Source organism: Amphiprion ocellaris, chromosome 10, assembly GCF_022539595.1.
Source record: "Amphiprion ocellaris isolate individual 3 ecotype Okinawa chromosome 10, ASM2253959v1, whole genome shotgun sequence".
Lineage (NCBI taxonomy): Eukaryota > Metazoa > Chordata > Actinopteri > Pomacentridae > Amphiprion > Amphiprion ocellaris.
The window spans coordinates 29239350-29265291 of record NC_072775.1 but is presented as its reverse complement, the minus strand read 5'-3'; the positions used below and the strand labels follow the sequence as shown (position 1 = coordinate 29265291).

The window sequence follows — 25942 nt, the reverse complement described above, 5'->3', positions numbered from 1 at the left end:
ACTAGTCAGAATGATACTACAGATACTGTGGTTGATTTCTAATCTGACTATCATACTCATTCACCACAAAGTTGCCCACAAACAAACTGAGTAAATAAGATTTAAATAAGATTTTTTAACTTCCCAAAGTGCGTCATAAGCCTGCCCAAAGTTTGGTTATCAACTGATTCTCACCTCCTGACAATAGCTTCATCACCACCTCATGTGTGATTGTCTTCACAGGCTTTCGTTTATATCCTGTACTGTCTTTGTTTTTAGTACATCTTGTGATCTAAATGTTTAAGCCGGCAGAAAAGCTCAAAGAACTTCTTTATCAAAGCTTCTTTTCAGATTTCACATCATTTATTTCACGAGCCACAGAATCTAAGTAACCAATACAGCCATTTAAGTACAGTTAATTAGTATTATTTTCACTCTTCAAAAATAATTATTATCCTTGTATTTTAGCTTCTATGATTGTATATTCAGCGTATCTATTAAATATATGTAAATACATAGTGAAAAAGGACCGCTTGGACATACATTAAATTATAATTTCTGACTCTGTGTGCAATGAAGTTTGATTACAAGCAGCCAAAATTTCCATTGTTATCTGTAATTTTTATTTCAGACTGTTAAATGCAGTTATTAAATATTAACATTGTGGCTGTAGAAGTCAGCAAAAACTTGTGCACTTGTGAACTAATAATTATTCTTTTTTATTATATATTAATATGCTGGTCATATTCTACATGATATACTTTGCTAGTTGGACAAAACTTTTTTTTTCTGACAAATGGTCCAAAATAGTTGATATTCCATAGTATAAGACAAGAAAAGCAGCAAATTCTCACATTTTAGTAGATGAAACTATCCAGTTATTTGTCTTTTTAAAAAATATTTTGCTTGAAAAATGACTTAAGTTAAAATTATTTGTCTTTCAGACAATTAAATAATGATGTAAGTCTAGAGAATAGTATTGTGTAATTTCAGCTTTTAAAAGTTGCTTAGTCTGGCTTTAGAGGCAGGAGTTTTTGCTTCACAATACTAATTTTTTGATCATTTTATGAATTTATCCACAAAATTGACATGTTGGATACTTTTTTTGTGTGAAATAAAACACTTTAATAAGAGTGTTTGCCTTTTTTAAAAGTCATATGCTGGACTCCAAGCAAGCAAGGTAACATATCCTTTAAAAAAATACCTTTACTGAGAAGAAAGCTGACTACAGGAGCTGATGCCTACACCAGAGTAATGCAGCTCATATAGGATTAGAAGCATTGCTGTGTAGAAAGAGCCAGAGCGTATCATCAACTCTAAAACTAATTGGCAACTAGTGAGGAGACATTTGGTTCTTACTTGACACAAGATCACTGGCTGCATCTGTTGTGTGGGCGTAGTGGTCATGACCTGCCTTATGTTCTAAATATGTTTGGCTTTTAACTAATTACAGTGCGGCGTTGGCTACTGGTTGCTTTGAATTCAGGCAGGAGACAAACAAAAAATGTAAATTATTTCGGCGACTGCGCAAACAGTACATCAGGGTATTTATATGCAAAGCATGCAGAGCCGAACGCTGCGTGCCTTTTTCTTTATAAATCCTGAGGGCTCGATATCAGTCTGTCATTATCACGTTAGTTATAAATACTGTATGTTGTGTAGGGAGCAAGGCTGCGTTTGTAGCGTTGACGGCGGTGATTGATGGGTTGTTGTTCTCCCAGGGACCATGTGTGAAGGGGGTGGTGGGCATGTTAAGCAGGTGCAGGTACAGAGAATGTGGTGGTGGTGGGTGAACAAACACCCTGAGAAAGGATTGGTGGTTGTTGGTGGTATGTCTGGTTCAGGTTACTCTCACAGGAAGGGGGGTGTTGGGTGTGTGTGTGTGTGTGTGTGTGTGTGTGTGTGCGTGGGGGGGGGGGCAGGCCCAAAAAAAGCTGCAAGTGTCTTCTCCATGTGGGCGAGGGAGGTCTCAGCTGTGGCCCCTGAGCTACGTCCTTCACATTATAACCTGCCGACGTCTGGACATCCAGCATGGGCAGAGGGGTAAGTTCTCTTTATTTTATTCTTTGGAAGAAACTACAAAACTCAGACAGAAACTATCCACTGTATCTCCATGAATTTTATCACACAAGAGGCTTATCTTTTCTTCCCTGAGCTGCATGAGTGAACATACAGTTTGAGTGTTCTTGGAGTTTGTACAGTAGCAGCATATGGCATGGACATGCATCACGGAAGAGGTTTCAGGAACTGATATCTGCCTTTTTTTTCTTTTTAAACAAAAACAACAGCAAGAAAAGAGACAGTAATGTGTCAGGATGATGGCTTTCCTCCTCGCTTGCTGTTTATTTGGGCAATTACGTAATTTTGTTTTTATTCTCTCCATCAGGCCCATTCAATTTAGCTTTATGGGGAGGACGGCGTGGTAATCTTCCTCACACACAGTGGGGGGAAATTGCTATGCCAGACACATTTTGAGGCACTCCGCCGGCTCTCTTTGGCTCTTTTTTTGATTACTTTTTTCACTCGTGTCACTCGCTCTTCCCCTCTTCATTCCTCCCCCATTTTCCCTTCACTGACATGCACACGTGCTGCTAAAGGGGAGGGGGGCGGGAGACTGACAGCGGCAGATGATTTCCATGATGCACCGTTCTCCCAACTGTTCATGACACACAGCCGCTTCCCGCTCTCACAAATGAGGAACTCAAGCTATGTGGAAAGAAAAGAAAAAAAAACTCAGCAAATGATTTGCCAACAGTGCCAGGAGATTGAAATGAACCAGCGAACACAAAGTCCATTGTGCTCACACTGATGCTTGTAATATGAATGTAAATAGCTAAAGCACAATATGGCCACCGAGCATGTGGCTATTCCAGCTTATATTAGGTGATACATAGTCATTTTCTTTTTTTTCTCCCAACAGTGTGGTGCTGAGACTGCAGGGAAGAGGAAGAAGAAGGGAAGGGATTTGGATGAGTTGAAGAAGGAGGTGGCCTTGGTAAGAAAAACAAGCTGTCGCTGCTGCAACCCACACTCACTCTACGCCGTGATTGATTCCGTCGCTGCTGCTCTCAAATGATCCCCAAATAGCGTTACGCCAAAGACACTAGGTTACTTAACAAGGCTGTAAATGAAAACAGTGGCCTGTAAACAAAATGGCAATCCAAACCTGTTTAACGTAGTCACTTGCAGACAGGTTCGCAGCCAGCCTGTCATCTCCTATCTGTTCAACCGCCCTTTGGCTGCTCGTCTTTGTACTCAGGAAAGATCCTGAATAATTTGTGGGCCACCAGCAGTGTAGTGCAGGCTTTTTGTCTTGTGCCGAAGCTGTAGCGCTTTGAGGTGCTGTCAAAATGCAGCCAAGCGACGTCCATGAAAACTGGGCTAAGTTTTGCAGTGCGTGCTATCTCTGATAAAGTGGCTCTTGTCAATTATCAAGTTGGCCTGTGACTGATTAAAGAAAAAGAGTCCCTTTGATACTGTCAACACTTAGAAGTTTGGTGATTAAGCGTTGGATTTTTTTTGCTTTTATCAGTCTGTCTCAAGCCCTTCTTCACTTAGTGATTTCCTACATTTTTTCTCAAGAGAAAGCCTTTAAAGCTCCATCAGACAATGGCTGATCAATACCGGGTGGAGGGGTAATATAAATAAAACCTAACTACCTGACTGTTTTGCGAACGCTGGGGTGTGTCGCCTGATTGTGGTCCAAATCACTGCTGCTGCTGCTGTTGGTGAAGAAGAAACTGATGGATTCCTCCCTGTCTTACTGTCGAGTGAAGAAAGCAGCCCTTCAGTTTATGACACCATCCTGACAGCTGAAACTTTTGTTACCATCTACAGTGAAAATGTCTGAGCATTTGTGCAGCAATAGTGAAAGTATACCACCGGTGAAGGAGTAAATGTATCTGCAAACACAATATACAATGTTCCTATAGTGTTTCAGGGTTTTTTGGTTTGCAACAGCAGCAATGTTTTGTTGGCTCACATTTTCAGAACCATCACCGTTTGACCTCTTCTGTTATGAGGAATGAATCATATGCTGTATATAAATCCCCCAGATCCCTATTAGATAGAGTGAAGTATTTTACAAGAAGATGGACTGTAATGCGTCAGTGCTGTGGCCTCATGATCGTCTTGACCATCGCCCTGGTCGCTTAATACACTTTTCTTTGCAGCTGCAGCTGCACATAAGCTCCAGATCACATTGTCTAAAATTAACTGTGTTGCTTTTAGATAGTATGTGCAGTTTCTAATACATCAAGGACAAATTCTCAGTCAATAATTAGCTGTTTTCTGTTCTATCGAGGCAAAAATAACACATTTTTCTCCCTGCAGGATGACCACAAAATCGCTCTAGATGACCTGGGGAAACGCTATGGAATGGACCTCACACGGGTAACAGTGAACACACAACTGTCTTATTTACACATGCACACAAACATACAAGAACGAGTTGCTGTAATATCTCAAATAGAGATATAATCTCTGCTGCCCGTTTTACTAGAAAGCTACATCCAAACCGAGACCAAGCTTTACTTTGGTCAACTTCGACTCGCTGCAGCGTCTCCAGCTCACCTTGAGTCTGCTTCATCTTTAATCCTTTGCACACACACAAACAAACTTGCACACTTTGGTGCAAAAAATATCCCTCCAACACACTGGCAGCTACAAAGACATCACACAAGCCTTTTTGCTGTAACCACATTTGATGCATACCTTTACTTTCATATTGCCTTATCTTTTTTTAAATGAAAAAATAGAAGCCGGGGAGAGCAAGGAATAGTACAAGCTGTAAAAATGTCAAATGCTTGCTGAGGCTAGAAAGAGAGTCAATTTGTGTGGCTGTCCAATATAGTGAAATTATAGTATTTCAGGAATTTACATAGATTTTCTGTAAATTAGACCTTGACACTACCAGGCAGAAAATCAGGGAGACAAAAATGTTCAGTAAAATTACATCCAACAGTTTAAAAGCGGAGCACCTTAGACGAGAGGAGTCACTCAGTGTATTATACTTGTGCTGTTAAATAGGCCGGGCAGGAATACTTGATGTTCTGCAACTGTAGCAGTAAAATTGCTTTTTAAGCCATGGTGAAAATTGGGCCATTGTGTTGTAATACGATCCCCCACACAGGCAGAAAAGACATTCATTCCTAAAAATTGCTCTCCCTCCAGGGTCTGACCAACGCCAGAGCCGTGGAGATTCTGGCCAGGGACGGTCCAAACGCTCTGACTCCTCCTCCCACAACCCCGGAGTGGGTCAAGTTCTGCCGTCAGCTGTTCGGTGGCTTCTCCATCCTGCTCTGGATCGGTGCCATCCTCTGTTTCCTTGCCTTCAGCATCCAGGTGGCCATGGAGGACGAGCCGCCCAATGACAACGTGAGAAACTGCTTGTAAAACATGCACGCCTGTGTAGAAGCACGCACTTTACATAATAATCACGCACTTTCCTTGTGGGAGATGCAGGAAAGCAAAGGCAGTCACAGCTTTAATACAGTTAGGATAGACACATAGTGACACACAGCCTGCAGGGACACGCATTTCATTTTTACCTGTATGCAGCTCCCATACATACGTCCATGCATAAACAAACTCAATTCAAAAATCTTATTCAGACACACGTCTGTGTCTTTGCCTAATTCTACTTCTAGTGTTGGCACTAAGCCATCTTCCAGATCAGGTATAAATGTGTTTTTCTATCTTTAGTTGTCTCAACATTGTCCAACAGCCATACTTATAGTATAATTGGGTTAATTAATTCAAAAATCACCAAATCAATGACTGAATGCAGTGCAGTATCTTCTGTTGTTCAAAGTTGCATCAGATGAAGCTCTTAATACGTTCAAAACCAGTGATTTTGTCGCTCCAGATTGCTACGTATCAATTAATATCTTTATATTCTCAGATCAAATGGAGTGACACCTGCTTAACTAGAAAAGCACTCAGAGAGTGCAACACTCCACCAAGGCTGTTCATTCCCCCATATGGCATTTTCACAAATGCAGCATTTTTTGTTTTTAGGAATGCAGTATTTGTGTATTTATTAGTTACTGATGATCAGAAATCACAGCATCATAGAATGTGGCCATTTAATATAGATGTACCCACAAACAAAATGACTTTGCGCTGAGCACAGGTGTGTGTTATGCATGTGTACGTTATGTACAGATACCGAATCGCATAACTGAAATATCTTGTGGGTGGTGGGAATTAATGGGACTCGGAAACACCCCCACAATTTAATCAATTGTTCCTTGTATCATTTCTGACTGATAAGTCCCGGTAAGTCTGCAGTGGTCAATTTGTAGTAGGATCAGAATTATGTGATCGTCAGCTGGCAGCTGACGTAGTGTTCACTTCTCATAGTTACAGTGATGCCGTGTCACTATCTCGCAGTGATACAGAAATCTCTAACAAATCCATGGATCCAGTCTATAAGCCAGATAACTGTGTCATTTCTGACCTCCCCTGAAAATTTCATCCAAATCTGTTAGTCGATTTTTGAGTGATGTTGCTAACAGATGTACAGACGGACAGACCAGCAGATTGTCACATAACTCACAATTATTAAAGAGAACTGTGATGCAAAACTATTTGCATCACAGTTCTCTTTAACTGTTTGTACCTGCTCATGTACATATGTTGGGGATAGAAACTCTAGATCTTAATCACTTTGCATGAAATTAACAGAATTTGTCAGATTGTATGTCAGATTGACCATGCCATCTGATGATAAGTCACGCCACTGAGAATCTAAAATGAAATATTAACATCCTGTAAAGTGCACAGTATATAGATGCACAAATATTCATGTTTACCTTGTACCAAACCTGAACCTTCAAGCAAGGACCAGAAGTGTCAAAACACCAAGATGCAAACCTGCATTTTATTTTTACCTGCATGCAGCTATTCATCCATCCATCCATGCAAACTAAATTCAGACACCTTATTCAGATACACACACTCCATTGACCTAACTCTACTTCTAATGTTCACACTAAACCATCTTCCAGATCAGGTATAATTTTTAAAAAAAAATCTTTGGTCGTCCCCATCATTGTTTTTGTTACAATTTGGCAAATTAATGCAAAAATCACATATGGAATGATCAAATTAAAGCTTGAATGCATTAAAACTACATCAGATGAAGCTCTACACATGTGCAAAACTAATTATTTTGTCGCTCCAGAAAGGCAATTAATGACTGATATGTATCAATTAATACCTTGATATTATCAAATTAAATGTAGTAACACCTGCTAATAATGATATTCTACTGAGGGAATGCCCTTAGGAGATTAAAAAGACAGTTTTTCTTGGTGTATATAACAATATTGGAACAGTTTTACATCACTGTTCTCTATAATTGTGTGAACCTGCTGATGTATATATGTTAAAAGAATGAAAACTCGGAAGGTCATAATTGCTTTACATGAAATCAACAGAATTTGTCAGATTATACTGTTTACACTGACTGTGTGAACAATATAATCTGATGTTGAACCGTCTTCCAGATCTCGTATGAATCTTCTTTTCTGTCTTTAGTTGTCTCAACATCACATTGCATCAATATTTACATCACAATTTGGAAGATTTATGCAAAAATCACATATGAAATGGTCAAATCAGTGTCTTATTTTTCTTAATATTACATTAGATGAAGCTCATGAGCAAAACTATTTATTTTGGGTTTTTTTCTCATCTTTTTTATTTGGAAGTCACCCCAGAAGGACCATAATGGTTGATTTGTATTGATTAATACCATGATACTATAAAACCAAATGGCTGTATATAACAACATTCAAATGGTTTTGCACCATCGTTCTCTTATATTGTGCACCTGTTTTTGTATACCAGTATGTATTGAAAGATTAGAAACTCAACAGAACTTAAATTACTTAATTTCCCCCTTATAATCTGCATGGAATGTATGTTAAATTATATGTCAGCTTGACCAGTTTGTAAGCCACTACTATGATTCCACTGATAATCTAAATGCAAATTTCAAAATACTGCATAGCACACAGCATACAAATGTACAAATATTTAAAAGACACACTGCATGTTCTACTGTGAATCAGACCTTAACCTTCAACCAGGGACCAGAAGTGTCAAAACACTTAATTTCAGTAAATATTCCTTACGTTTCCTTTTTTTTTCTTTTCTTGCGGGGGTATTTTTATATGACCTTTACTTAACAAGCATAGCCTCTTGAGATGTTAACCTCTTTTCCTGAGAAGCCCTGGCTGAAATAACAGCAAGCCCGGTCACATTAAACAACACAGAGACAGAATCCACAGAAGCGAAAATGGAATAAATAAGGAAGTGAGGAACAGAACAGAAGAAAAACTCAAATTCAAAGGCATAAAATACATTTAAACTTTACTTTTTTACAGCCACATGAGGCTTTGGGTCTGTAGAAGTACACGCTAACACAGAATCCTTTCCCTGCATTGGAGAGCGTGACGTAGAAAGAACCGCTGACACTGGCAGCAGTCCTGGCATTAGCACAGATAAATACTCAGACCAACCACTGTGCAAACAGAGCCAAGCGCCACCCATGCTGCACATTATGGCTCTAACTCATTATGCAATCATCGCTCTTCAAACTCCAGTCAGCATTAAAGCCTTACATAATATACAGTAACCTACAGTAGATAGACACATACACGTGTGCACGTGTGATAACTTTAATCTCCTTGTGATTTAATCTCCTCATTCAGTACTGGGTATGTACAGCTGGATGCTCTGCTGAGCTACTTCAAAGCCCAGACTGCCTGCAGCTTCAGCACTTTGAGCCTTTGCAGTATGTACAGGCAGTTATTTAAGATGAAAATCCGCCCGAAGAGCACGTCGCAGGCTGTCTTTGTCAGATAAAAACTTAATGTTCATTATTTTAATGTATTTATTGAGGTACAAGATTACATTAAGCATTGGGAGTGCAGCTGAAATTACACAATTTATTGCAATCTGGACACAAAGGTTTTATTCCCTTGACTTTTTTAGAAACTTTTGTAGGTCTGAATGTGTCACTTGCCTGGACAGATGTCGCTGCTGTGATTGTGTGTAGCTGCCAAATGAGAATAACTGTTGTCTGAAGCAAAAAGAGGCAACAGAGCTGCAAACTGAGCGCTGAATTGGAGGCAAATGCTGTAAACACTGACAAGTTATTTTCTGAGGGTACAGATGTATTTCCTGGTTTAGAAGATTTTGCACAGGTACAGTTTTTTTTTTTTAAAGAGAAAAAAATAACTCATTCAAATGTAAAAGAGGTAGGCACTCTGTTGTTGCTGTCAAATGAAAGCAGCACCTTCCAAAAAAGCAAACTTTTCAGGATTTAGGAATTCTATTTTCCAGGAGTCCAAAACATACAGCACAGCAGCTGGCAGATGCTTTCATCCAAAGTGCCTGGCTGTCTTGTTTGCATCAGTGAGAGCTGAACTCATAACAGCCTTTTTCTCATTTTTTTCACTGCAGAACTGAAAATAGACACCGAAAATGAAATAAAATGAATTCTGTGCTCTCACATAACCAGCAGCTGTCTACAAAGCAAGGCAGCGTTTCAGCAGGAGTCTCTCTGTGGCCTCGCAGATCACAGTCTCAGCTCTCGGTTTTCTGGGTCTGAGAGACAGATGCTCACTTGGACTAACATTGAACGGACCGTCCAAAATGACAAGAATAGAACATGAGAATTCAGCTCTTGGTTGACTGTTTCTTTTTAAATCTCCCGCTTAAACTGAAAGCTTCCCTGAGTTTTTTTTTTTTTTTGCTTGTTTTGTCTGTGTAGTTTCTCATTGATCCAGGTCATGGTTATCCAAAGTTGTTTAAGTCAATCCAACTGGACTTTAAGAAAGTTCCTTGAAGACGTTTCACCTCTCAGCTTTGCTTGTTTTGTTGGTTTTTTTTTTTTGTTTTTTTTTTACTTTCAACTCTTTTCTTGCAGGTTTTTACTGTTTTAAAACCAGTTTGAAGTCCCTGAATCAACATTCCCTTCACTTAAACGTGCTGTTACAATAAATGAATCCTACCTAAGTTGATACTGACTCAGCTTTGCTCCTGTTTTGCAGCTCTATCTGGGTGTGGTGCTGGCAGCCGTGGTGATCATCACTGGCTGCTTCTCCTACTTCCAAGAAGCCAAAAGCTCTCGAATCATGGACTCCTTCAAGAAAATGGTGCCACAGGTAAGTTGATGCATTTGGTGTTTGGTGTAGTCTCAGAGCTTTCTGAATCAATAAGCCATCCCTCAAGTAGGGCTTACACACTCACTTGAGTGGAAACCTAATAAGCTTGCACAAAGGAAGAATAAATGTTTGAGCCAACTTCGGATTGTGAGCGTGTTTGCATAAAAACTCCCCTCGCGTTATCCACCTCTAGCACTTCGATTGCCTAATTCTTTAATCTATTTAGGCTCTTGTGCCTCTTTCCCTACCTGTCTTTTCTCTCCTTTCCCTTCCTTTTCCCTCTATCACTGCCTTTCACATACCTCTATACCCTCTGGCGCCTTTTTTTAAATTTTTCTACATCTCTCTCCTCTCTCCTCATCTGACTAAATCCTCTCTGTGTTCCCAAACTGTCTCTCTCTCCTCCTCACCCTTCTCATGTCTCCCTTCCTTTTCTCTCCATGCCAGCAAGCCATGGTGATCCGGGAGGGGGAGAAGATGCAGATCAATGCAGAGCTTGTGGTGCATGGAGATCTGGTGGAGATCAAAGGGGGAGACCGCATCCCAGCTGACCTTCGAGTGATCTCCTCCAGCGGATGCAAGGTAGGAGAGGAGGTGCTGGACCGAGACCCGGGAGGCCTGGAGGTCTCTGAGGGATTACAGTGGCTCAGCTGACTGGCCTGATGCTATCGTACTGTTCTTTCTTTCTTTCTTTCTTTCTTCCTTTCTTTCTTTCTTTCTTCCTTTCTTTGTCCTATATTAAGCCCAATAACAATGACATAGTTAGCTAGTTTGCTACATTTTTTAATTAAATTCTAAATGTAGCAATTTAGCATTTAGTTAGCTGGTTAGTTAGATAGTTTCTTTCTTTCTTTCTTATGTTTAGCATTTTAAATAATCTTTAATCTTGCTATTTACTGTTTCTTTCTTTTCCTATTTTTAGCACATAGTAAGCTAGTTTGTTTGTTTGTTTCTTTTAGCCTATTAGCATTTACATTGCTAGTTTGTACTAGGTTTGTTGTTTTCTTTGTTTCCATTTTTCTAAGTGTAGTATATTTTGCATTCACTTAGATGAGGTTCTTTCTTTCTTTCTTTCTTTCTTTCTTTCTTTTCCTATATTTAGCATATTTAGCATTTAGTTAGCTAGTTTCTTTCTTTCTTTCTTTTGATTTTATGTTTAGCCTTTTAAATAATCTTTAATCTTGCTGTCTTGCTGTTTCTTTCTTTTCCTATATTTAGCATATAGTAAGCTAGTTTGTTTGTTTGTTTCTTTCTTTCTTTTAGCCTATTAGCATTTACATTGTTAGCTTGTACTAGGTTTGTTGTTTTCTTTATTCATTTTTTCTAAATGTAGTATATTTTGCATTCACTTAGATGGGGTTCTTTCTTTCTTTCTTTCTTTTTATCAGCATCTTAATGGTAGCAAGTGAAGCTGACATCTGTCAAACAGCAGTCAGAACATTTCACTTCAAATCAAACATTTCCTGTAAATCAGTCCAGTTATTAAAATATTTCAGTCTGGATTGAAATGTTGCATCAACCACCACATTCACAAAACATATAACCAGACATCCTTACTTTCAGTTCATTAATGAAAAAGCAACTGTTTACTTTTCTGGGATTCTAATTTATGTGAAGGGTCCACTTTTTCCAGTTTCTGTCAAAAGCTTTTTCTCTGACTCTCAAAAGGATAATTTCCTGAATGGGGTTCTTACTTCCTATTACAGCTTTTTTTTCTCCCTCTGCCAACAAACAACATTTAGTTTTACATACAGAAGTACTGTTTGAGTAGCATATCCCATAATCCCTTTTGACTATATTTACATGCTTTCACTCTGTGTAACATGAATATGTTTTGCCTCCAAGCTACCTTCAAACGATTTCTGAGTGGCTAGTTGTCTGCTTCCCAGATGCAGTTGAATGAAAAACTGAGTTGGATTGTTCAAGCATGATTCTGCTCATACTGATGAGCAGATGGAAGGACTTTTTGCTGCACACATTTTGTACCAGTTCTCTGAAATTTCAGTCTTTAGCCCTGATTAATTTTATTCTGTATGCTTACTGGAGGGAGAAAATTCCCTACATTTTCAGGCCATTTATGAATTTATCCTGTTGGATTTTGAACTGGCATAATAAAATACTGGCTATTAGTGCTAACGATTTGTGTTTTTATGAAGAAACCTGGGAATGAAATAGGCTGTACAAGACCAATTTTGACATGACATGGATATTTTATCACTCCACTTGTTGCTGTACTGCTTCTTTCTTTCCACTGTCGGTCTCACCTCTTCACTCTCTCCTGGTTCTGTCTCTCAGTCTCAGTGGATTAAATTCTCCTCTTTCGGTTTCTCTCTTTCCCCTGCGAAGGTGGACAACTCCTCTCTGACTGGAGAATCGGAGCCTCAGACTCGCTCCCCAGAGTTCACCCACGACAATCCTCTGGAGACTCGCAACATCTGCTTCTTTTCCACCAACTGTGTCGAGGGTCAGTAGGCCACATCTGGCCTGAGATTGTCTCTTGTCGCCTCTAAATGTCTCTCTGTAAGCCATCTGCAGAAACATCGCTTTGCTTTGCCAGCCAGCCATGAATGGTGTTTCAGTACGCAACACGTAAGACCTTCTGTCCCTCCATCCTACAACACAGTGTGCAGTTAGTCAGTGATGAATGTGTGAGGATGAATGATGAGTGTTCCCATTTAACACTGAACTGCTGGGAATTTCAGCCGGTAAGCTACTGTCAGTCATCAAACAGGGATGCAGCAGGCATTTAAATTGGTTTTCATGTAAGAATCTGCCACTTTATCAACGTCTACATCAAAATTTTACTGACAGTTCATCTTGAAATTAAAATAAATTCATTATAAACACATCTTGATCAGTAGATGAAGCTGCCAAAGCGGTATCGATTATTTTTTTTTGATATTTTTGCTTAAATTTGATAGTTACAGTGGAGACAGACAGTAAATGCAAATAAAAAGAGCGGGAAATAATTTTGGAGACTCACTGCATGGGGGCATTCCCATCCATGTGATATGTGACTAAAGCACAGTTGCTTCATTTCTATTTTTTTTTTTTTTTTGGAGCGCTTTCAGAATTTTTGTCCAAGTTGACCTCAAAGCTGAGGTTCATAATTGGATTGGATCCAGTCTTTGAACCTTTTCCACCTTAAAATCCCTTGAACCTGGTCCAGTGTGTGGCACATTCAATAAAGAGGCCACCTACTGTGATTAAAATGTTTAAAGTGCTGTTATATTTCATTTTTGTTGCATCAAATTTGGTAGGTTTGCAGGTTTGGAGGTTCAGTAGCACCAGTGTTCCTGAGTCATCATTGTGAGGCAGTTTTAGTCTCTAATTTACAGTTTGAAGTTTTTCACATTTCATTCAGACTTGGTGATGGGGATAAATAGACTCAATCTCAATATATTTTCAAAATTGCCCAAGTGTCTCTTATTCACAGAGCCTAAGGATGTGCATTTTGGACTTGCAGTTGCTGTTACTCATTAAATTTTAGCTTTTTTTCCCAGGTGGGACTTACAGGAATATGAAAAATGTGATATAAATCCTTTTAGAAATGTGTATGCTGGTTTATTTGCAATCTGTGAAAATCATTAGTAGTGAAAACTATGTGTTGGAAACTATTTTTAGTCAGCCATCTGTTCCTGAGGTATGCCTTCACCTGAACATAGTAGAGGTGAATAACCTGAGTTGATAGTGCTAGCAGCAGCAGAAACATTATCTTAGATGTTCTGTATAATCCACAGCCCCCAGTGGAACTTATTTCTACTAATTAAGTGGTTATTCTAGAAGCCTGTGATAACAAAGTCCAGCATCTGTTCAGTCGGCACAACCATCAGTCACTGGCCAACACCTGTAATTCACCTCCCATCTATCACTGCTCTGCATCCAGCCATCATCTCCCCATCAAGCCTCCCGCCTGTTTACAAAATGCAGCACTCGGGTTCTGCAGCGTCTTCCACACTGTTAACAACCATTTGTCCTTTTATATGTCTCGCCCGGCTGAAAGCTGTAGCTCACACCTTGTGATCTGGAATCTCGTGGCATGGCATTTAAAGAACTGTCTTCAGAAAGAGAACACCAACGACTTTTTCACTAACTACTGTGACAAATCAATGTATAGTGCAGCTACTGAAGTGATGAATCATCCAAACATTCCTCCTTCAACACTTTGAACTCCAAGCAGTTTCTAAGTGTTTATTTACTCATTTTGGGCTATTTTTTTTCTTCAATATAAAGTCCTGCGCTTTTATGGAAACAGTACAACCATGACTAGAAGTAGAGAGAACTCAAGTATGTCCTCAGCCCAGTAAAACACATTTATAATGCCATACATAATAAAAAAGCTAAAGTTCAACATGCACAGCATTTTTCCAAGGGCCCACAGGTGTTACTAATACTATGGAAAAAACAGTGACTCTATGTACAATAAATATTTCATCAGTCACATATTTTTTTCTTATCTACTATGTGTTAACACAGTCTGCAGTTCAGTCAAAAACTCTTCCTGTTGAAGCTGATTTGTACTTAAAAGTACACAATTTGGGATGTTTTTTTTTTTTTTTTTAAAAACAAAATCTGGGTGGAACAAACTATTTATTTTGGACAAATTTTAAACAGACACATATAGAGTAAAATGATTTTGAATACCTCAATTGTGAGCTGTTGATTTGAGTATGTTTCCCGACCAAACGGGACATCACAGATGACTAGTTTGAGGACCATTCCAAGAAATCGGCCAAAATAAATTATTTGCATTAATCAGATTCTGTGGAAATTTAGCAATTCAAAATTCCTCTGTGTAACCGAGAAGTCAGCAGTGACTCAGCGACAACCAGTGATGACAGGACAAAAATTTAGGGACTCTTCAGCTGAACTGCAGGCAGTGTACCCACACAGCAGAGAGGAGACGAGTTTAGAAACAAATTTAAAATGTACACTACCGTTCAAAAGCTTGGGGTCGCTTAGGAATGTCCTTACTTTTGAAAGAAAAGTATTTCTTTCAATGAAGATAACATTAAATTAATCAGAAATACAGTCTAGACATTATTAATGTGGTAAATGACTATTTTAGCTGGAAATGGCTGATTTTTAATGGAATACCTACATCGGGGTAAAGAGGCCCATTTCTAGCAACCATCACTCCTGTGTCCTAATAGTACATTGTGTTAGCTAATTGTGTTGAAAGGCTAATTGATGATTAGAAAACCCTTGTGCAATTCTGTTAACACATGAATAAAAGTGTGAATTTTCATGGAAAACATGAAATTGTGTGGGTGACCCCAAACTTTTGAACGGTAATGTAGTGTACATTTTTAATTTGTTTCTACACTTGTCTCCTGTCTGCTCTGTGGGTACAATGGGTAAAATAAACAAAATGTGGGTAAAATGTTTGTAGTATTTAGAGCCACATATTGCTGACAGCTGTCTGCACTTAGAAAAATATTGCACATGTTGATTCCAAGTTTTCTCAATTTTTGCAAAATAAACCCTTTTTTTCTTATGATTTATGACATTATAACTGTGTCATACTGCAAAATATATTGTTGAATTTCCTCCGCTTCAAGCCATGGTTGTTCTGTTTCCACAGAGGTGCAGGACTTTATTTGCAGTGGGGAAAAAAATAGTAAAAATATGATACGAGAAAAAAAAATACATGGAATTTAGAGGGTTTTAGATTTTAGAGGATAGAATTCTGTGCTCTAAGTCTCTCCTCTCTCCAGGTACCGCTCACGGCATCGTGATCGCCACCGGTGACCGAACTGTGATGGGTCGCATTGCCACTCTGGCATCCGAGCTGGAGGTCCGCCGGACGCCCATCAATATCGAGATTGAACATTTCATCCATATCATCACCGGCGTGGCTGTTTTCCTCGGTGTGAGCTTCTTCATCCTGTCTCTCATCCTGGGCTACACCTGGCTGGAGGCCGTCATATTCCTTATTGGCATCATCGTGGCCAACGTGCCTGAGGGGCTGCTGGCTACTGTCACTGTGAGTAGTGTGTGTGTGTGTGTGTGTGTGTGTGTGTGTGTGTGTGTGTGTGTGTGTGGGCGTCTGTTGCTTTCATTTCTCTACACAGGCCTGATCCTGTTTGTGCTGCAACATGACATTGTGCACTTCAGGTTACAATAAACTGCATCCCCATGTAGCAAAGGCAGGTCATGATATTTTTCTGGAAATGGGAGGTGAACAGCAGCATGGGGAAAAGTCCTAAATTGGCTGGTGCAGACAAACATACATAAAGAGCGTTTCAAATGATAGTTTTAACTCATTTGCATGGTTAGCATAATTTAAAGTAGATTTCTCAAAATAAACACAAAGAGTCGTTGTAATCAGTTACATAACCAGAGACAGGATTGTTGAGTGGACTGTGTGGTTTGATTTGTGTTTTGTAAATTTGGTAGATGAGTAGATTTTGGTTGTGAGCAGTGTGATTAACATGATTATTAATGCCTGCACTCCTGAGGTAGCTTATTTCATTGGTTGTTTTTGTCAGTTATAGGCACTTTAACAGGTTGAAAAAACGACATATGACATATTATCAACTTGTGAAGTTACTGGAGGACAGTATCTGGCCTTCTTTTAGCTCAGATTTTGCCTTCACCGATTCCTGAGAAACAATTATTGGACTCTTTGGTGGTTCTACGCCCTTTGCACTAGACAAGCATTAGATAGTTGAGCTAAAAGTCTTAATGCATTTGTGGTTTAGCCCAGGATCTGAACACCACTCCTCCAAGTGAGAGTCCTCCTTTTAACTCTTTGTAGCACTAAATCCTGGTCTCTTTTTGGACTTTATTGCCATTTATATTGTCTCACCTGCTGAAAATACTGTGATTGGCTAAAATCTCCTATCACTGGGTAGATTTTCTAAAGCCTGAAAATTGAGCCAAAATGAGGTGCAGAATTCTAATTTCCTCTCAGACCAACTGACTTACAATATGGTGAAAGGTTAGAGTAGGGTTTTTGTCAAATTATTGTAAAAAATTGCAGCCTACCAACTTTTAATAAATGACTTTTTTCACCAGCTAGTTACTAACTTTGTATATTAGATGTCTGGTGCTGGGTCAGGCATTAGCTCCAAGTCCAAGGCCACGGTTTCTTGATGGAAACCAGCAAAGAAGATTAAGCATCTTGGGATGTTGTTGACGGGAAAATAGAGTGCAAGAGAGTAAGACGGACATATCGGAGCAGCATCAGCAGTAATGCAGGCATTGTACCAAACCATTATGGTAAAGAGCTCTCGATTGCAGTCGGTTTATGTTCCAACCCTCACCTATGGTCCCGAGCTCTGGGTAGTGACCAAAAGAATGTGGTTGCGGATACAAGCAGCTGAAATGAGTTTCCTCTGTAGGGTGACTTGGCTCAGCCTCAGAGATAAAACATCCAGAGTAGCTTGGAGCAAAATCGCTGCTCCTTTATGTCGATAGAAGCCAGTTGAGGTAGATCTGGCATCTTATTGATTAGGAGGTTTATAGAGGTTTTCCAGGTACGTTCGACTGGGAAGATACCCCACGATAGAAATGGAGGGCAATGGCAACAACCTCCCAACCCACCACAGTTTCGCAGAGAATTTCAATTATGCAGTACGGCCTCCCTGCTATTTCTTTGCAGCAAATGATCCGTTTTAATCACAGTACTCATCTCCCTGCTTGCAAAGATCCCACCACAACATCAAATGAATGGATAGATGGTGAATAACGCCACAGTTTGGAGGCCCGAAAGCCAAAATAATTTACTAAAAGAGGCTCAAAAGCTCTGTAGAAGATAGTAGAATTTCAGAATTGTGTGTGAATTCTCTTCAGGCCTTTAGTCTGGAGCACCTGCTTTCACATTACATGTGGCCCTTTGATCCATTGTTGACATAAAAATATTGATTAGTGCAGCTTGCAGCGTGCCAGTTGCAGAGCCCTGATAGTGTGCCTGCTGGCTCTCCGTCATGGTTTACTGGCACATCTACATGGAACTGAGCCACCATCAATGTTATTAGTTACACCTGTGCTTTTCCTAACACCTAATTTACCCTCAGTGAATGTTGGGTGTAGCTCTAATGATGCTCCAGAACACAGCAAAGTGATTTATTATCAAATGTTGAAGTCGTTCAAACGCTGGAGTTTTCTGCAACAATAAACGGGACTCTGAGTCGAGGTGGATGCCAGCTGGCATTTGAAATGCCATCAGTCGACATTTCACTGGTCACAAAAAATAAATTAACTTCCAGTGGCTGGTTTCTTTCGCTTTAAATACACCATGAGTTGTGTGTGGAAGTGTTTGTGGAAGTGTGACGTGTTTGTGATCAGCTTGAATTAATGTGTGTTGACGTGCCTCATGCAACATATGGAAAATGTCTCTTCTTTGTGTTTTTATGTCCCTTTTCACCTGCTGTTAACCAGCCAAGCAAACACACACACACATGGATTCACACACACATTCACAAGGCACCTGGCCCACGCATGGCTTCACATGCACAAACACTTGAACGCACCACTGCGTACACATGCTCGATGCCGTTGTCGACTAACAATCATCCGTCCTCGCCTCTCCTCGTCCTCGTCCTCCATCTTCCTCCTCTCACCTCCTGCCGTTCTCCCAGGTGTGTCTGACTCTCACTGCCAAGCGAATGGCCAAGAAGAACTGCCTGGTGAAGAACCTGGAGGCTGTAGAGACTCTGGGCTCCACCTCCACCATCTGCTCCGACAAGACGGGCACGCTGACCCAGAACCGCATGACGGTGGCCCACATGTGGTTCGACAACCAGATCCACGAGGCGGACACCACCGAGGACCAGTCTGGTAAGACAGAGATGAAAAGAAAGGGAGGAGGGAAGGTAGAAGGAGAGAGCAGAGTTAGAAAGGGGAAATAGAGTGTGTGGGAATGCAGAGAGGGGAGTGTGACCACCTGCTGGAATTCATCTGTCCAATGTTCACGCTGCCAAACCGACGTGACTCCTCATTCTGCTGCCAGGATTAATTGCGTGGTGGTATATGGTGGGCGGCACAAACCCTCAGTAGCAAACGTGTCTTTTTCCCAGAGTTCCTCAGCAAAAGCAGCTGCCGTGGAACCAATCGGATTCCTGTCTCCTCCCAAACACAGGGAAATCAAGCCAAATTTCAAAGCAGCTTTTAACAATAACCTAAAGGTTTGGCAGAGAAAAGAAAATGCATGAATAGCAATCAGTATTGAGTCAGACAATTGTGCAATCATACAGTGAAAAGCCAGTGGTGCTGACAAAAGGCCACACAAGCGCTGAAGAAAAACATTTTATTCAATCTATTTTTGCAGTTGCTGCAGGTTTTGGAGGCTGAAAACTTTAGTTGTAAAAGAATTAACTGGAGGTGAAAAGCACAATATTTTCTTCTGAAATGTATTCAAGTAGAGATGCAGTTACAGTTAAAAAACTGTATTTTTGATGTGGATAAAATATACAGTTTGAGCCTAATTTTATATAGTTAACATGTAAATTGCAATTTTTTTTCTGTGATTTTAATTGTTATTATCTGTAGTTTAACCAAACACGGAAAATTTGTGAAATAACAGTTTGAAAATGGTTTACCATTTACAGTCCTTCATGTAAATTTTTTTCTGTCAAATAATAGGACATATCTATAATATAATTATGTTTCTTGCTAATTTAGATACAGTAAAAAAAAATAGTGTCAATTTAATTGTGTCAATTTTCATTGTAAAACAAAAAACAATTACTACTGAAAAACATAGAGGTGATGGTGAATAAAGATGATGAAGATATTATTTACAATTCTGGCCTAATTTTATATGGGTAACAAGTAAATTACTACTTTTATTCTCTGATTTTACTTATTAATATTGGTAATTTAATAAAATAGATAAAGTCTGTTAAAAACAGTTAAATAATATATTTACCATTTTCCATTCCTTATTCTACTTAGTTTTTAGCTGATTTAAATACTGTGTAATTTTACAGCCATGTGTTGTCAAAGAACAAACAGCTATTTATAGATTTTTGATGTGGATGTTCTATACAGTTTTTGGCCCAATCTTATACATTTAACATCAAAATTATTATTTTTATGCTGTGATTTAACTAGTTATTATTTGTAATTTAATAAAAACAGGTAAAATCTGTAAAATACCAGTTCTAAAATATATTTACCATTTTTCAGTCCTTAATTTAGATTTTTTTTTCTGATTTAAATACTGTAAAATTTGTAAAAATACACATTTTTAACGTGGATATTATTTAATTTGTGCAGTGAACATGTAAATTACTAGCATTTACAAGATATTATTTGTAATCTAACAACAAGTCTTCCTTGCATACCAATGAGTATTGACAGTTGTGCAATCATACAATGAGTGGTGCTGACAAAAGCTGCACTAGTGCTGGAGAAAAACACTGTATTCAATCAGAGTATTTTTGCAGCTGCTGCAGGTTTGTGGAGCCTTTTGCAACCTCGCTTTGTGGAGCTCAACAACTCGAGCCACAGTTTGCCACAGTGCACATACAGGGGCAAGCTATTCTGTTTTCACAATAACAATGACAGTGACCACTCTGGAGAAATAGGCAAATATGAAAAATGAATGGAGGCGCCGGCAGCAGAGTGAAGGTCATTTTCAGTTCGACTGGGTAGGAGGGGAGGAAATTCTGATACAAGTAATTTCCAAACATTATTTTTGAGACATTCTAGTTAAAAATGAATGACATTTTCCCAAACTGGGGAATTGAAAAATCACTTATTTTTGCGAGGGAAAAAGTGATTGCGCAACTTAGCTGACCCCTATTCTGCTATTTAGCTACAACATCCAGTGCTATTCTGTGAACTGAGAGTTAAGTCTGTAGCATAAATACTGCATGAGCCCCACTTAAAAAAACAGAAAAGTCTAACACAGCCTCCTCTGCTATTCTCTCAGGTTCGGGTTTTGACAAGAGCTCTGGTACTTGGAGTGCCCTGTCTCGCGTGGCTGGCCTGTGCAACAGAGCTGATTTCAAAGCCGGACAGGAGAGCTCCCCCATCCTGATGGTACGAACCTCCAATACTCGCTCACACCACAAAAGCAAACCTTCAGTCTCAGGAATCATCTCACCTTTGTAAAACACTGAGGTAAACTGGAACACGCTGGGTTTAATTCACTGCCATTATGAGCAGCTTTCTGCAGATTCAGATCACATAATTCATGCACATTCTTCATAAAATGGGATTTTTTCTACATGGCTCACAGCAGGACAAAGTTAACATCAGCACACTGGAAGTATTCAGATCCTTCACTTATTGGTAATAACAGCGGTAAAACAGAAATGACAAATATGCAATTACAACCAAAAGTACAAGACAAAGTCGTCAATACATTCATCCTTCAAGTATTGTCTTTGTGTCCACAGCTTCATATAGTTAATTCCTCTTTGGCAGGGAACTCACTACTGTCCATAACCAATCAAAGTGCAAAAAGAGCCACGTCTTCGCACTTCATTGGGAATTTGTTGACTGTATTAAATGCTTAAAATAATGTCAGATTTAGCCTTTAAATATAGAAAAGTACAAGAAGTACAGACTTATTAGCAACGTATTTCACAAGAGAAGAAAAAGTACCCATTGTACTGATGGTCTTAAGTATTTTAATGTGTCACTTTGTCAAAGTGGAACTAATCTGATCACATCTGTTACACGGCAATGGATTTAGATCCTGTACTCAAGTAAAGCTAGCAGTACTGCAATGTGAAAATACTTCAAGTTAAAGACTCACATTCAAAATCTTACTCAAGTAAAGTGACAATGGATTTAAAATACCAAAATGACTCATTAGGCAGAAGAATGGCCTCCATTGGTGGTGTATTGTCTAATCAGTGTTTTAATCTTGCAGCTGGTTTCCTCTGAAATGTATTCATGCAGAGATGCAGCATAAAGCATAACACTGATTGGCACTGCAGTTTAAGAAATTATACAAAGGCTCAGTACACTGTAAAAAAAAAGTGAAAAAAATGGCTGTCAGAAAAAATAAGGTAAAAAAGTTTTTTAAAAATACTGCAACATTTAAAAACTTTAAAATTGTGAAAATACCTGTAAAATTATGTTATTTTTAGATTATTTAAATGGAGTAAAACAGTGTCAGTGTCCAACCACATATTGCAAAACAACAAATTGCTATCAGTACAATTTGGATTTTTGTTTAAGGATTCAAGAAAAAAAAACAAAAAAAATTTTTTTATATTTACTATATATATATATATATATATATATATATATATATATATATATATATATATATATATATATATATATATATATATATATATATATATATGGATGATTTACATAGGGTGAAAAAAGATGATTGAAGGCCAAAAATTATATTTTTTGATGTGGACATTACTGACAGTTCTGACCTAATTTTGGACAATTTGCTAGTATATTAATACTGTTTCTGTGATTTAAAAAAAATACAAAAAAATGGGACAATCTGTTAAATGACACTTAAAAAATATATTTTCTATTTTTCAGTCTTTAATATACTTCATTTAGCCTCTGTAAAAAAAATCTGTAAAAACAGTATTGTTTGATTGTTTAAGTACAAAAAGAAAATTGTGTAATTTCATTGTTGAACATTGTAAAAATAAAAAAAAGTAAAATTACTATTTAACTGGTTATTTTCTGCAATTTAATAAAATGGAGAAAATCTGTCACATAACACTTAAAAATATATATTTACCATTTTTAAATCTTTAATATACTTAATTAAGAAGTTAAAAAAATAGAAATACTGTAACTAACTCTTTACAACTTTTCAGTTTTTCACATACCATTTCTAAAGAAATTTAAGTACAGTAAAAAAATACAATCAAAAATCTGTAAAATACCAGTAAACTGTTCAAAAATATTACAGTTAAAAACACTTTTCTTAGAGTGAACACGAGCAATTGTTGTTTGTATTCTGTTCTATGGTCGGTTCATATCCCCCCTCCCCAAAAAAACAACCACAACAACGCATAGAAATAATTTGTCAGAACCGACTGACAGGAGGCAGACCACACACACACGCATGCACGCACACACACAGACACACACACACACACACACTGAGGATAATCCAATGCACCCCTGGAAATAACTCCCCCACACAGATGCACAAACACACACACACACTGCTGGTTGTTGAGTCAATAGTATCCAGGCGTTGTACCAACTGAGATCCTCCTGCCTGTGCTACATTGACCTGAAGAAATGCTCAGCGTGGCTCGTGGGTGACGGGGATTTACGGCTCCTTGACTCCGACGGGAGCAGCCCCGGCTCCGGCAGCTTCCTCCACTGCCCCTCCAGGTGCCCCGGCTTCCTCCCTGCATTACATACCAGCAGTGTCTCCTGACAGCACTCAAACACAACAGTCAAGGCTCCGGTAGCTTTACAACGCCGAGTCCCCGCCTGCACCCTGAAAAAAAAACAAACACAGAAATGGAATTTCCTTGATCTATTTATTAATTCATGAAAAGGCACGAACAAGGACAAATCTTGCAGAGCGTGCGTCCTTGTTTTGCGTCTGTTCATGAATGAGTAAACAGAAACAAAGAGAAAATTCTTGTCTCGGTTCGGGCTCCTGCTGGTGTATTAGGCGTCGGGTCAGTCAGCTCGGCGTCGATTTTAATAAATTGGCCCAAGGGCGGATTGGATTGCGGTTATCATGGTGGAATTTTTATGAAGATGGATTTTGCAGGTTATCAAAAGGGAATTTTTCCTGCAAAATGATTCAAGTACCACACAAGCAAATTTGATGCACGAGTCAGAGCAGATAAACCGCCAAAAAATCACAAAAACAAACATCAAGCAATGTGCAGCCAAACAGGGGATGATAATATTTGGAACCTTGTAAAATTGGACTCACTACCATCTGTGTCTTTAGGTGAGTTAGTGTGTGGATGTTTACTTGAGCAGGTAGTCTACACATAATTGCTGGCCACATTTACATGCACTGAAAAACAAATTAGAATCTAAGGAACCAACCTGATATCATGGGATGGCATATTAAAGTACCTCGCCACTTTTAACGTGCCATTTGTGCACATTTTAAGCTTTTCACAAGCAATTTAAAGCCATTTAGTTCCCATAGACTTCCATTGTGAAGCGATGCTTTGTCATTTCACTACCAACATATGAAATTTATATGTTTGATGATATCAGGCCATTTTGTATTTGCCTTATAGGAAGAGTGTTGAAGAACGTGAAACAATTAACATGTAATAATCAGTTCTTTAATGCCAGCGGATTGTAACATAACTTAAACAATGAGACCTCCCGTGACTTTCTTGATCACCTGTGGGCTGATTTCTATAAAAATGACTTGGGATGATTTTTTTTCAGGAATATCTAAAGGATGTAACATTTATGATTTACTTCAGCGCCTCTCTTAAGCTTTTAAAAACTGCTTTTCTTGCAAAAATAAGGACATTTCTAAGCGACCCCAAACTTTTGAATAGTAGTGTACATCTGAGAGCAGCACAACACAAGGATCTAGTCAGGAAAAACAACCTGATAGGTGCCATAAGAAACTCCATTTTAGCATAAAAAGACCAATAAATCCTATTTGGCAGAGCGGAAATGTGACCAAAAGCTCGGACCAACATTGGAAGCATGTTAGATTCCTGAAGAGACAAATCAGGGAAGAAACATGACATCAGTCAGACAATCATCTTGCATAACCAGACTTATTTCTGTGCCTTGTTCTCCAGCATTGAGTCAAATATAGTTTATCCATCCATTATCTATACGCCACTTAATCTTCATTAGGGTCGCTGAAGTCTATCCCAGCTGACTTAGGGCGAAGGCAGAGGACACCCTGGACTAGTCTATCACAGGACTACATATAGAGACAGTCGCACTCACATTCACACCTACAGACAATTTAGAATCACCAATTAACCTCAGCATGTTTTTGGAGTCTGGGAGGAAACCAGGGTACCTGGAGAAAACCCAAGCATGCACAGGCAGAACATGCAAACTCCGTGCAGAAAGATCCCAGGAAGGCGGGGAATCGAACCAGGGATCTTCTAGCTGCATGGTGACGGTGCTAACTGCCGAGCCACTGTGCAGCCCCAGAGTAGAATTGTGACCAAAAACTAGAACCAACATTCTAAGTACATTGGATTCCTGAATATACAAATCAGGGAAGAAACATTACATCAGTCAAACAATCATCTTTCATAACCAGAATTATTTCTGCGCCTTGTTCTCCAGTGCTATTTATAAATATAGTCTTTAGTCTCAATTTAGTTTCCAGTCAAACTGTGTAATTTTAGTTCCCTCGTCTGTCACCATGATGCAGGTCAGTTTGGTTCAGTCTTGTTTATCTCACACCAGTGTTCTGGCCGATGCCCAAGATGTTTGCTGCTGCCCACCTACAGAGTGAGAACTCAAACAGCAGGATGCTGACAGGGATTCACTCAACCGTCACCAGCTTATTTACTAACAAAGATTTTCCTAATGTTTCTCTGAGACCCTTTAAACTCAGGGAGCAATTTTAACCTTTTCTGTCTCTAAAAGCATCTATTTGATTTCTACTCACCACTTTTAGAATAAGAAATCAGGAAGTTTTAATTACTTCAGGCTTTCAATTAGTGAAACTTGGTGACCCTTTTGTTATTGATTATTGTCAGTAAGCAAATTCTTCCATCAATATTTACTTCCAGCATCTTGTGAACTTCTGATCTTTAAAAACTGCCCTTTAGAAAACTGCAAACACGTACAGCTTCCAGAAGAGCTATTTTAATCAGATTATTTGTTATCCAAGTTTTACACTTTCATTACTTTTACATTAAGCTGTTGCGTAA

General features: G+C 38.9%; 1 protein-coding gene across 2 annotated transcripts in view; it reads left to right on the top strand.

Moving 5' to 3' along the window:
* The first annotated feature begins 1933 nt into the window (after positions 1-1933).
* atp1a2a (ATPase Na+/K+ transporting subunit alpha 2a) overlaps positions 1934-25942 on the top strand; it is a 53991-nt gene continuing 29982 nt past the window's right edge. The window contains exons 1-10 of one of the 2 annotated variants that reach the window (XM_023279313.3): positions 1934-2022; positions 2900-2974; positions 4312-4371; positions 5152-5355; positions 10044-10157; positions 10605-10739; positions 12504-12621; positions 15875-16143; positions 18743-18941; positions 21040-21149. In XM_023279313.3, coding sequence (XP_023135081.2) covers positions 2011-2022; positions 2900-2974; positions 4312-4371; positions 5152-5355; positions 10044-10157; positions 10605-10739; positions 12504-12621; positions 15875-16143; positions 18743-18941; positions 21040-21149 — 1296 coding nt within the window. In that variant the 5' untranslated portion in view covers positions 1934-2010. Of the gene's footprint in view, positions 2023-2760; positions 2805-2899; positions 2975-4311; positions 4372-5151; positions 5356-10043; positions 10158-10604; positions 10740-12503; positions 12622-15874; positions 16144-18742; positions 18942-21039; positions 21150-25942 lie in introns of those variants that run through there. The other variant, XM_055014464.1, reaches the window with a different exon arrangement.